This window comes from Diadema antillarum, unplaced genomic scaffold, assembly GCF_040938485.1.
Source record: "Diadema antillarum isolate AM-2024a unplaced genomic scaffold, OU_Dant_1.0 seq00000910_RagTag, whole genome shotgun sequence".
In the NCBI taxonomy this organism is placed as follows: domain Eukaryota; kingdom Metazoa; phylum Echinodermata; class Echinoidea; order Diadematoida; family Diadematidae; genus Diadema; species Diadema antillarum.
This window is the reverse complement of record NW_027271766.1, coordinates 258851-273099: the sequence shown is the minus strand read 5'-3', so window position 1 is coordinate 273099 and position 14249 is coordinate 258851. Positions and strand designations below refer to the sequence as shown.

General features: G+C 39.4%; 1 protein-coding gene across 2 annotated transcripts; it reads right to left on the bottom strand.

The window, feature by feature from the left end:
• Positions 1 to 1877: 1877 nt before the first annotated feature.
• On the bottom strand, positions 1878 to 13609 carry LOC139741213 (uncharacterized). 2 transcript variants are annotated; one of them, XM_071651807.1, is made up of 6 exons: positions 13429 to 13609; positions 9508 to 9812; positions 8619 to 8966; positions 7038 to 7216; positions 5809 to 5950; positions 1878 to 2683 (listed from the first exon to the last, which is right to left on the bottom strand). In XM_071651807.1, exons 2-6 carry the CDS (start codon positions 9806 to 9808, stop codon positions 2637 to 2639), a joined length of 1017 nt encoding a protein of 338 aa, XP_071507908.1. In that variant the 5' UTR covers positions 9809 to 9812; positions 13429 to 13609; the 3' UTR covers positions 1878 to 2636. The 2 variants fall into 2 exon arrangements, 1 of the variants encoding a protein (XP_071507908.1); XR_011711609.1 differs by having other exon boundaries at positions 2672 to 2683; positions 5809 to 5945.
• Positions 13610 to 14249: the final 640 nt, after the last annotated feature.

Here is a 14249-nt window from a genome sequence, read left to right as displayed (position 1 = left end):
AAAACAGTGTATACTTGTGTGTATACCAATACTGAAAGAAACGTTAGGGTAGAGCAAATAATCGACAAGTGAACAAATCATTTTCACAAAATGATGGAAAAGTCATAGATACTGATGCAATTTGAAAATTAATCTTTATATACTTTGTACAACAAGGTGATGAGGTTAGGAATTTCGTTCATTGCCTCTTAACTTGCCCGGGGAGATGGGTCGCGGACTTTAGTCTATGAATGAAATTACTTAATTTGCATCTGAGCTAAAGAATACATTCACAGGTCTGAAAATAATATCTGTCATTTGGTTCATTGTTTGCTTTTCATCAAGAATAATGAAATAGGCTCTTTTTGGTAATCACGTGATTATGTTATGACAATGTATGGCGACCGCCCCATTGCTGCCCCCCCCCCCCCCCGTTACGCCACTGCTCTGACCGATTTTTTTTTTTTTTTTTTTTGGGGGGGGGGCTATCAGTTGTTGCTACAAGGGACTCTTCATGTTAAACGTAATTTAAGAAACAAATGACCGTTGAACTTGACACCTGACCTCGAAAGCAAAATGACATTTAGATCAAGCAAGTGTATCTCTGGCCCAGATGTGGTCGAAATGCCCAGTAACTGTTCTTGGTAAAAAGAGACACGTGAGCAAACTTTATCATAATTATGACCTTTAAAGTGCAATGCAACCTCACGTTCAACTTCACTTATAGATGACACGTAGAGTGAAATAGGAAAGAAAAAAAAACAATTGGAAGACTTCTCACTGGAATCGGACCTAAATTAAGAGAGTCATGGAATTTTTTTAAGTTTACAGTAATATCATTTGCATCCACGTCTATTCTCATTAGCGGTGACAATGATGTGATCCTCATCAAATCAGGTATTCCACTGATTTGTACACACACACACACACACACACACACACACAAACACACACACGCACGCACAGAGGCAAATATATCGTATGATCATATACTTTTGGTCGATATTCAGTAGCTATGATAACCCATCTTCCCCCACAAAACGTCATTGCTATGTTACCATATTAATACGAGGACATTCTAATTTCCAATCTATGAAGAAAATGCGAATATACGGAACATGTAGGGCGATGACAATCATCTACTACATGACATGCTGTTGACATGACTGACATACATGATGAGTCGCTATATCAACATACGGACATGACAAATACATTTATTGATGTGTGATTCTAGTTTAAAAAGAGAGAAAAAAGGCTTCTCCCTTCTGTTTGTTTGATACTGATTGATCCTTTTTTTAAGTAGTCAACTTGAAAAGAAAAAAAGATATTCTCTACCAGGGAAGTGCTTCCCACACTGTAAAAACATCGGTGTTAGATTTAACACCATGGGTGTTAAATCTAACACCGATCAAACTTCAATAGAGGACCACACCCACAGGTGTTGAAAATGTATTGTTACGGTGTTAAAAAGTGTTCGCCTGGCACTTCGTGGTGTTAATTTGACACTGTGGCTGGTGATATTTTTGACACTGCGCTAGAGTTAATTCAATAATGACACCGCATGGTGTTGATTTGATATTGGTGGTGTTAATTGCAATGGTATAACACCCGTCCAGCTTCAATAGGGGACCACACCAACTGGTGTTACTGTGGTGTAAATTTGTTTACACATTTTTTCAAAAATCAAGTACTTTATCGGAAAATTTTTTATCGTCTTGTTGAAGTTCAAAATTAACAAGAAGTGCAGCAACTAAGAAACTATTCAAAAAACAATTTTAAATTTTGAAATGACACCCGGAGGTATTAATCTAACACCATGAATGAGCACCGGAAATTTAACACCAGCTCGGTGTTTCATATTTAGCACCGGACTTTTTGCAGTGCACGTCCCTGCCTCTACAGTGATGTCGTATTCTTGTTAGTGTGTGAACTTCACATGTTTTGTAGAATGAATGACTTGTATATAAAGTGTGTTATTATCTCTTTTAGATTCTGCGATGTTGATTAGACACACAAGTCATTCATGTAGATACATACATGTGTACACGCACGAATCAAAGCGCATAGACATCACGAAATTCAGAATTCGATCTGTGCACTTTATACAGATGCTCTATATCGCAGTAAACTTGTTTCGTTAAAGCACAATAAAATGTACATGATTCGTTAGATAAGTTAAGGTTTCTATATACAGGTTGAATGTGTCATTTCCCCCTCAAATCCCGAAACCATTAAAGCAGGTTTTACTAGTAAGCAGCAATGAACACAAAATGCTGACCGAAAATTATTAAATACATTGCACATTTTACATTATAAACACGAGAATGAAATACACTGTAAACATGGTAACAAAACCATCTCTAAACGATTGCAGCTTACATGATTGCTCGTCGAACAATGAAAACAACGGCAAACAGAGCACTGATTTTGATTGAACCTGCCTGGAATGCTCAAGTATAGTTCGTATGCTTACTCGTCCCCTATTGATGTTGAGGATTAAACATCAAGGGTTTAATATTTCTGCTTCCCATCGTAACTGCTTTCATTGAATCAGTATAATGCATGAGCTCATGATGGTCACGACTCGTGATGGTGCTGATGATGTCATGGTGCTTGTGGCCCTTTCAGTCTACTTGGCATAGAGATTCCAGTCATCAAACTTCAGTCTCTGCTGGTTTAGCATCAGGCTCTTGTTTAATATCTGGAGTTGAAAAACAAAAACATTAAAAAAATACTTCTTTCTTTTTGATTCTGTGAGCTTGAAAGTTATAGACCTACCCTGCACTGTCGACACAAAACATATTGAGTCCATATGAATTGAACGAACAGTCTTTTATGCTTTTCATTTTTTTTAATACCAAATCAGAGTGGGACCAAAAAAATGTATCGCGTGTGATCGAGTAGAAAATAGCAGATCGTAATATCATTTGCATCTGGCCATAACTACACCACACACACAAAAAAAAAAAAAATCAAAACCAACAACACCAAATGATTAGTTAGTCATTCAATCAATGACATCATTTCAATTCTCGCTATCGCCAATGACGTAAAAAGTACCCGGATGTGGCTTTTTCGTCAAGATTTAGTGCACTTGGTAGCAAGGGCACTTCCGGCAGGGGGCATAATTTGCACAACGCTAGCGTGCGCGTACGTGTACCTTACCTATAGCGCAGCGCCGACCACGGATAGTAGTACAGTAGCTTGTAGGCCGCTGCATGTGTACCGCCCGAGCCAGCGAGTGGCGCTGGCCAGGCCTGTCATACTCGTACACTGTAGTCCCCGCCGGTGGCCGGCCTTGCATTAGCATGCACCATAGACAGAAAGATCCGTCTGTCCGGAGGACTCTTTTATATTTTGCCAGTTGACGGAGGGGATCGGTGAAGCCAGACGCAGTCTCCGCGGAACATTCCCCGACGGACAGATACAGACCGATATTTCGGTCAACATGCACCACTGCACGCAGCGCATAAGCTAATTACATTGTACATAACACATACCGGTACGGCGTACTGCTTGATCATGCGATCGATGTGCACATCACAGATCAGTCATCTCTGCATACGCTGAAAATATGCTGGAAAATATTCACCCACCTGGATATACAGTATATCGTCATTGAATGCCCATCTTTTTTTTTTTTCATTTGTTCTCTGTCGAAATGTCGCGAACACAATCGGGAACGAACAGTGATCTCGAACTTATCCTGTCTCCGAAGCAATTTCTTCCAAGTAAGTACGTACAATGAAGCGTAGGCACTAGGCCTACTACCTAGTGCTACTATAATACATGTACTACCACTACTAGTAAGTCGCGCGTGCACGTACTGCGCTGTGGAGTCACCCGCAAACTTCACCCACGCGGCCACGTCACGTCTCGCATGCCAGTAAGGGTCCTATATCTGCAGATTTTTTTCATTTATTGTCGTGCGAACAACACATGGCAGCTTCGCAGCAACAACCAATAGTCGTATTAACAGCAATTTCTTAAGAATGGAGAAATTTCAAATCATATTAAAGCTGTAATTCAAGTCGAGAAAACCGGAAGTACACGTAGAATACAGTCGGTTGTGTGTGTAAATAGCATTAGTCAGTCAGACCGCAACGCTGCTGTTAATGAGCTCAAATCAAAAATTTATCGTACGCGCAGGCTTTTGCGCATGTCCTTTTCAGCACCCGAGATTTTGCGAGATAATTCAGAGACAAAGTGCATGGTCTACGAGATTCACTTATTGACGACATGAAGATCTACTATCCATGACTAATTGACATGGTTTGTGAATATTTGAAATAAATCACACCTTTTAATGCTTACATTATATAAAATGAGCTTATGATACCATTATTCATATCTCTGCATTATATCGATATTTTCCAAACGACCCTGAGACAAATTAGAACAAGGCTTTGTATTTATTGCCAACCCGACCCGTTCATAGGTTGAATCACCATATGAATGATAGCAAACGTTTTAGATATACTTGTTATGATAGCACAGTAAGAACTGAATTGGTCCCTCGCTTAGAAAACAATAAAAATTGAAAGTCTCGTCGAGTAAAAATAATAGTGTGGCAATTTGAGATACATGAATGATCATGCGCTCCCAGGGTATCATTAGATAAATTACTCAGCGATGGGGACAGTGGATTAATAAGGAATAATTATTCTAATACCAAATAGAGAGCCCCAAAGAACTCATGTGCGCAAACTTAATGCTAGATCCTTTATTATTGATTTGTATGCTATTTATTAATGCACGCTACTTTATCTAGTTGTGCAAACAAAGTTCAAGCCAAAGTTGAGATTTCGATCAGAGTGGAGTGTTGTTCTTGTTGTTTACGTGGAGATCTTAGCTGCAGTTGCCTGAACCTGAGCGCGTATTGTGCGCGCGAACACACACACACCATAGGGTCCTACACTGTCATCTACACACAGTGTATTAAGAGTACACGTTTACTGTCATTCCGCGAGGTTCGTTCAACTCTCCACTCAGAGGGAATTAACCAATCAGAAGCGCGTATTCGCGGCAAACTGACATCTCGTCAAAAATTAACTGTACAACGCAATGATTTATTCGCCAACCTGACCCGTTCATAGGATCAGTCCACATAAAGTCATTATGTTTTCATAGAATGATATTTCCTCTTTCATTTTATACCTCTTCTATTTTGGTCCACCTTAATTTCGTTGGTCTAGTGTACCCCTTAAGAAAAATGAAAAATATGCAAATTTTGTGTTTTCTAATTTCCTTGTTCAGTATATTTAATATGTCATAACCTTTTAAGTGGTCAAATTTCATCAAAGTACAACTTTTCAGCTTTTTATCAATGTATAAATCATGAAGATTGATAATGTCGTTTAGATTTACAGACACTCTAAAAATGTGGTCTCCCAGCTCATTATGTATTCATGTCCGCGAGGTCCATGCATACGCGTACGATAAATGCGAAGGCTTTTCAGGACGTTGCGGTCTGACTGTAGTCACGTATCACGCGCGTACGAACGGAAGTGACTTTGCTACCGGACTATCCCATAATGCACCGTAAATGACGCTTAAATCAACATCCGGGTACTTTTTACGTCATTGGCGATAGCGAGAATTGCGGGGCGATTAAGAAAAGACCAACTCTATTAATCAACTAGACTGTTGCTAAACCTGATTGAAGCGAACCACAGTAAAACGTATCGCTGAAAGTGTTATCATTTTCCTTTTAATTGTGTTTACTTTTGCTAATTCACTGAGGTGCTAATACTATAGGTCTGAGATCAATTCAAGAGAGATGGGGATAGATTTCGTGAAAGGAAATCAAGTATAATGATAACGCACCTGGAGATAACTGCTCGTGTAGAAACTTATAGCAGTCCATTGGGATTTCTTGGCTCTTCTCCATAAGATCTAGTAGACGTCCAACAGTCGCGTTTCCACATTCCCTGTTCTTCCACTTTAGAAGCATCTCAAACTCTCTGTTCTGCACAGGAGGTGTTAAAAAAGAAATAATTTGAGATCAAGAGGGAGAGAGAGGGGGAATGGAGAAAAGACATACTCTCTAAAAAAGATCATCGAGTGAAAATATTCACTCTTAAAGGAGTGAATACAAAAAATAGTGAATTTAGAGTGAAATTGGAGTGAATTTTGAGTGTGAATGAAAATGTTCATTTTCACTCATTTTGGAGTGACCTTAGGGATCACTCGAAGATTTTGGAGTGATCCCTGAGGTCACTCTAAAACGAGTGAAAGTGAGCATTTTCACTCCAAATTCACTCTAAATTCACTATTTTTTTTGTATTCACTCCTTTAAGACTGAACATTTTCAATCGATTTTTTTAAGAGAGTAAAAGAATGCGCATAAGAAAATATCTATATGGTAATTCACAATGCTCTGGAATTATGCTATGTCGTTTTGAGGCCATTTTTCTCCCTGCTGAAATGTTTAACAATAAGAAACGTGTTAATGTGCTTACTATAATAATCTAATTCGTATAATATCGCGCAAATAGCATTATTCGAATAATTAATTCTTGTCAACTGTGAAAATAATGTAAGTGGTTGACGGGTACTATACAAAAAGACAACATGGCGTAACAGGTAAAAAAAAAAGATACGGAAAACTCTTCTGTTTTTATTTCTCACTGATATGAGATCTACCAAGTTCTTTAGAATTACACTCTAAGAAAAATGTTGTACCATTACCAGTGTAACACGAGGGGCACGTTTACTGTTGCAACTCAGTTGCACCCCAAACACTTGCCAAAGACCAGAAAAGGGCAAAGGTGCACCTTTAAAGGTGTTCCCATTGTGACAACACTGTTCTAAAAGAAGGAACCCTCTGCACCTCCCCCTTGCCCCCCCCCCCCCACTCCCCTACTGAATTTGAAAATGGAACAAAGTATTTTGCAAAGGGAACTGTGAAACTACAAAACTAATAAAGCCCGATAGGTCAACACTACATGTCATTTCGTTTGCAACTCTGTATATCTTCATAATGCCCGTGACAAATAATTTTCTATCCCTTCCTATCCCTTAACACAGCATAAACTAGATGCTATACTACCTACCCCTGGTATTTTCTTGCAGAAACCGTCTATGTCGACGGCACTCATATCGAGATGCTTGATTCCGAACGCCCACCAACCTTCCCCCATGCTGCTTCCAAGCATGAAAAGATGCTTATCCGTCAGTGGCGACTCCCGACTAAGCGATTGTGTGACGTCCCTCTGGTCTGACGCCTTTGGATCTGTAAGTTGGAAGACCACGCAAAAGCGGAACAATCAAATCGAATTTAATAGCTATACCTATATATCTCATTCGTCTTTATCTTTGGTGTCAGGTTACACACTATTATGTTATGGGTTACAGTGACAATACAAAATATGTGTGGAAAACAAAGGAAAGTAGAAAGGAAAAAAGTTTCAGGAAGAGATCTCCGATGACAACGCAGGAGGAAAGAAATGAGGTTTGTCTGGGAGTTTAATTGTCACGCTATAGACACTGAAACATCTTCCATGTAACTTTTTAAATGGAAACTCCTCACCATGGCCAAGTTGGCTTTAATGATTGTTCAAATTTACACGAAGAGAAAGGAAAATCGTAAGCAAAATCATAATATACGAAACAAAAGTAAGTTAAAGAGGATATTAATCGTTAAATATGTTTTCATGAAAGAGCCATACTTAATCACAATAACATGCTTTAACTATGTGGAGGCGATGATCATAACCTAACCATGCAGTCTCCCCTTTGTTCGACAATAGAATATTATTCATTCAATTGTTCAAAGGATCAGTTTCTTTGATACCTCCTTCTTCAAATCTTACTATTCTAATCATTATAACATAACAAATGTGGAACAATTTTATATTTGATGCAAAGGTTTTTTTTTTACTGCATTTCATTAGAACATTTTGACTTTCATTTTGAAAATGTGAGATCACATCATAATGTGGAGATTTGTGGGGTGAGGACATCATCAACTCATCTGATTGCAATGATGATTCTGACCGATATCACTATATAGGATTTGGGATTTACTGATAAGTGAAATAAAAAAAAAATATCACGAAACGAAGAAAACTATAAGTAAAGAAACATTTGTTAATTTCTGTCAGATTTTGATGGGGCGTCCGTTATTTTGTGGGGGTTTTACCTCATCCGTTATAATCGACTGGAACTGGCGTTCTTATTGTATACATTGAAATGTTTTGTTGCATACAACCCGATACCCTGCGATTATTAAACAGTAAAACAACGATAACATTAAGACTGTCCCTCGGAGAAACAGAGGGACCATGTGACAGAGATGACGTGAAACACAGCATTCAAAGTTGTATGAGGCTATATACAACAGGGCTCGACATTAGCGGTGGCCCAGTGGCCCGGTGGCCTGGGCCACTAGAAATTGGTGTTGGGCCATCAAGTTTATCATTTGGGGGCCCGATTGAGCAAATAGATTCAAAATGGAGTGTTATGCTTTTGCTTTTAATCCGGGCAACTACATATCTTTTTTCGGGCCACCAAAATTTCAGATTAAAGATTTTAGTGGCCCGAATGGGCAACCAGACAAAACGGTTAGTGCCGAGCCTTGCTATCCATAATGCATATTGCACCCATGTTTGCTATTGTGTTCTGAGGGTTTTTACCTGAAAACTCCCACGCCAAGTGAGGCAACTTTGCCTCCTTCAGAGCTCTGACCAGTTCGCTGGCCTGCTCGTTGGCCGTCACATTCTCCTTCCAGGCTATCAGCGTTTTGTACGCCCGGTGTTTCGGATCGAACTGCTCGTACCTCGCTACTGGAATACCCAAGAATACTGCGAGGCCTAATTCTTCGTCGGGACGAATCTTTTCGGCGAGCTCATAGAGCTTTATTTCTGAAATTCCCGCATCTCCTTGATTTTTGAAGGTGGGGCCACACGGTTGCTGCGTCAGCGATGCTTTTACGCACAGGTTGTTGTTCTCGCCCAGGAGCGGAGTGTCAGCTGGACCGTCAGCTGAGAGAAAAACGGAAAATACTTTACAATATCTGTAATACAGTTATAATCATTATAAGAGCGTTGGATATGGTTGTCACGAAAATAAAGTAGAGAAACACATTTCCAAGTCACATACAAAAACTCAAGCACATGCACTTACACCTTTTCAACAATTTTATCAGATTTTCTTCAAATTATTAAAGATCATAAACTTATATGAATTTAGTTATGTGTATATACAATATGGTACAAGAGTAATCAACGTCATTCTTTGATGAAAATAACGCGCTTCCATCATAAATTTTTTTCCCCCGACATCGAATAGATAACTGAAATAATACATACTGGAGCAGGATTCGAACGAGTATGTACACCCATGATTTCTTTTATCATGGCTACTAATAAAACACTGATCAATTCAACACTGATCAATTCAGCGCTTATTTACGTCGATGTAGGGCAATTTGTCAATCAGTTGCAATGAAAATATCTCGACGGAAGAATTTCATGAATCTGAAGACTATAGAAACTAGTCTGTCTACCGGAACATACAACTCACCTAAAGTAATACCAGCGGCAGCCCCGTAGTTCTCATAGCCCGGCAGCATGCGGATGACATCGTCGCGGTCGATAATTTCCAGAAGCTCCACAAACTTCTCAAAGTTATTCGGTCCCAGAATCAGTCTCCTTTCTAATCTTTCGATGACGTCGAATGCTCTTTTCTTGTCCAGTCCGAATGCGTCCACGTACTTAAACTGGCGGCAGGTATTGCGAAAGTTCATCAGCCCGTCGGGAGTGGATTCGAGTTGATTCGCAACTTGCAGCGTAAGTTTCACGTAGGCCTTCGGCTTATTTGGCATTGTCCTGTTAAAGATATAGGACAAATAAAAAGACGACATCAGTTTTAACAATGAACTTAAGATTTGAATGGCTTGAATATCTTCTGCACTATAGGTACAAACGTAAAAAGAATGCATCAAAACTCAAATATCCGCAGCACATGATGAGAGTTTAAAAGAGAATAGATTAGTATTTTTTTAAGCAGTGTATTTTATAGCTGCAGGAGGAAGCGGGAGAGATGGGGGGTGAGGGATGGAGAGACATAGTTATAAGCTTTATATAACTGATCTTTGGGCAGGGTATTTTAGCAGGGGAGGTGATTATAACATGTAATTATAATTACGCACAAACTGGATTGATCCTTCATTGTGTCACTGTCGGAGTAGCGATGCTGAAACTCATTTAGGAATATTGCCCACCGTAAAATTCAACCTGTTCAAATTTTCAGGGGAAAACGCAAACATTTACGATGAACTACATACCTTTTACGGTTAATCATTACCTTCACTTGTCTATCTTTTGGTAGAATATACCATGTGTCGGTAATAACAGTACTGCGTCAGCATTGAGCTATAACATAATTATGGACACGTGATGTTCAACAGTCAATAGCAGTCAACATTTCATAAAGCTAAGAATACAGCGATAACACTGTATAGTGAAAATGCGGAATAGCACCTGAAAAATGGAAGTTCAATCTCCTGCATAATAGCCGCCTTCTCGAATAACGGCACAAAAATAGAGACACAGGAACATAGGATGGAAGTTTCAGCAAATTTTGATAAAACTGAGAAAGTTATGATAGTTGAAGTTAATTATGATCAATCAAACACAAACTGGAAATCCTGTGCTGTCTACTCGAGCTCGACCCTCCCTCCCTCCACTTTGTTCTGTACTATGATAAGAAAAATTTTGATTTTACCATCACATGCACCCTTACGGGCCTATCTCACTAGAGGAGACGTCGCCGCGACTGATCAGTCACGACGACTCGTGCAACACGAAAGACGAACAAATGACCTGCGCTCTCGCATGAAGGCAAGTCTAGGGTGATGTCCAAGACGACTTCAAACAAGGTGACAACTTGTTCGTCCGGAAGTCGCGGGGACTTCTCCTAGACGTCTTCTTAAGTAATCATGTTACGAAGATGTTATGTTATAATTATCATATTGTTACGGAGACCGGTAGGTCGCCATGGGTCTCCACAAGGTTAGGGAGACATCTCAGAGACGTCGCGGACAAAATCAGTCTCCGCGATGTGGCCGCAGCTGATGGAGACGTCGCGGAGAAGTCTCGGAGATGTCTCCGTGACTAGCTGGAGACTGGAAAAAGTCTTTTAAAAAAAAAGAAAAAAAAATCGAACATGTTTGATTATTCCGTGACTGCCCGGATATCCGGCTGACAGACGTGGAGGAGACGTCTCCGCAACCGGTGGAGACCCATGCAGTCACAACAAGGTCGCCATCTATAGTCTCAAGACCAATGCGATACCCACTTTGATAAATACAATAAGTGCAAATATCTTTTTATGTAATCCCTGCATTCAAAGACATATTCCGTCATCATAAACGGGGGGGGGGGGGGAGAGACATCTTATGCATGGACACAGCAGAAGGAAAGTTCACGTGCAACATCACGGAGTTGCCAGTCTGTGCTTGATTAATCGTAACTTAAAGAACAGCAACATAATCTTCCTTAGTTTGATCAAAATTTGCTGAAACTTTCACTGTCCTGTTCCTCTCATTTTTATCTTTTTAATTGTCTATCAATTTCTTATCATTTATACTCCTTTTTTTTTTGCTTCAATTCACACGCAAACTGATTTGCAAAAATCCCAAGATTTTTGCCTCCAGAGTAGGGTTGTAAATTCCAGTATATATACCTTCTTCGCTGGATGATTGGTAAGCAAGGTTCAGAACCGTATGAGTGCAGTACAAAGAAGTAGTCAGACAGTCATTGTGTGTCTTGTTTTGCTGGGGGTTGTGCCTACCATTGCATGCACTGTGTTTAAAGAACAGAATGCTGAGTAACGGGTATAGAGGAAACCGCTGTTTTCTTACAGGTCCGTTAAGTAAAGCTCCACAGAAAAAAACAAACAAACAAACGCTGGTTCTCTCAACACAAAAGAAAGTGACTCTGTATACAGAGACGACCACAACAGCCTTCTCCGTTATACACATTCACTGTGGTAACAGAAACAATGCGCTTGTGCGTTATTCCGCTTGACCCATCTCACACCCCCTCTGCTGTGATCTGTAGAGACAGGGAGGTTCTTCTCACCTCCCTGGTAAAGACCAACTTTGGTTTGATACACCTGTTAGAGGCTTATGCTAAGAGGATGTTTTCATTTTTTTAAAATCTGATTTATCGTCCGAGAGGCTATCGATGTCTCATGCTTTTGTATTAATGACACCATGGGCATGTGACCGGCAATCACAATGCTTAATTTTGCTTATAATAATAATAATAATAATAATAATTGACAGTGCTTATAATAGCGCATAACACAAAGTGATAATGTCCCTATGCGCTCAAAAAATGAAAAGATTATACAAAAACTGGTAATCTACACAATAGAGCGACTGCATTTAACATGCATACTGGGGTTGTTGTTTTTTTTTCACAATATTTTTTTTTTTGTTTTAGTGTTAGAACAATCCTGTGCGGACCAGTTCGGGATAGGCATGGTGGTATTTGTATAGATACAACACAGCACAAAGTTCACATTAAATGATTATTGTATATAGTATGATGGTTAATCACAATGCTTTATTATGCTTAATGCTTTAGAATTAAAAAGGTAATCTATAAATGAGCGACTGCATTTAACACGCATACTGGGTTTTCTTTTGTTGTTGTTGATCGTTTGTTTTAGCGTTAGAACGATCCTGTGTTCATAGGCATGGCGGTATTTGTATAGATATCTTAATAACAGCACAAAGTTCACATAATGATTATTGTATGGTGGTTTAGTATTTCGCCTGTCATTTGGTTATAATCAAAGGCAGCTCGGTCGGAAAAGTTGGATATCATATTTAATGTATGTTCGTTAAAGATGGATTAGATGGCTGGACTAAATGTGTATCAAGGACGGATGTGATGAGTAGGCTTACAGGTGTAAATCTAATATAGGCCTATATACTGATTTTGTTCAAGTCTTAGAGGAGGCCCCAACCATGCCAACCGATAGACCAATAAGACCTAGTACACAATCAATGTACACCTACAAGAATTTTTTTTTTAATCGTCTGCAGGAAAGAGAGGGAGGGATATAAGAAATGAGCATGCAGACAGGGCCTAGAGGGAGAGGGAGAGAGGGATATAGGGGAGAGGGGTGGTAGTAATAAGATGTAGGCCCATCACGTATATAAGTGAATGATGTTATGAGTCTATTATCCAGCTCATGTAGTTCACTTATTCCCCCAAAACATACATTTTAATATGTGCTATTGCGTTGAATCACAGCAACGACAGATCAGATAGCCAAGGACAAGCTGTACCACCGAGCGACGATATGAAGACTTGCCCATCAGAGATAACATGATTACGATCATTATCTAATGATAAGATATAGGCCTGCATATAGGAATACATGTATCTCCAACAAAATTTATATGATTGAACAGAAGTATATACTCACCGTATAATGATCAGAAATTACCACTTGCTTAAAGAAAAATCCACCACCAATCGCAGTCTTTCTATGCTAAATCTTGACAGACAGATAATAATATGACAAACGCTGGTTGATACACTATATAGCAGCAATACGATAACAGTGTGTGAACCTGCAGAGCAGTGCACAAAAACGCATGCTGCACCGGATCATCGTCGCAAACAGGCGATACTCTGCAGACCCTCCTAATTATATGCAAACCCTGATCTACAGGGAGGTCGGCAACAGCGCTGTGGAGGTGTCAGCGTGCATGCAGCGCCATAGAGATACAAAATGCTAGAACATGTACTGTACCATGCATGGAGGGCGGTCTCCTATAAGCATCTATTGAGGGGCATGAGCTGCAGGAATTCCCCGTTATTCCCTTCGCCTGTATTTATATACTATAATTATCTTTTCACGTATTTTCATTTTAATTTCATTTTTCATCTTGAAATCCTAAAGTGCATAGTTTAGACCCTATATCATCCGTCATTTTCGAGTAATAAAAGTCATATCAATGTTACGTTTGATAATACAGTCATATTCATAATAAGCCTTCGAGGGATTTTGAAAGAATAGATAAATGAATAGATTATGAGCGAGATGGGTTGATAAAGATAAAACAGTATATTGAAAGATAAAATTATGAGAAGACTAAATGAGAACTTATGAGAAAGTGAGAACTGGTGATACAACAGTCTATATAGAACTTGAGATTTTTTATAGAAACGTAACATAAATCGGACACTGACATGAAAAGAAAATGACAAGGGAAATAATGTTAAGGGAGCATCAAACGAGCA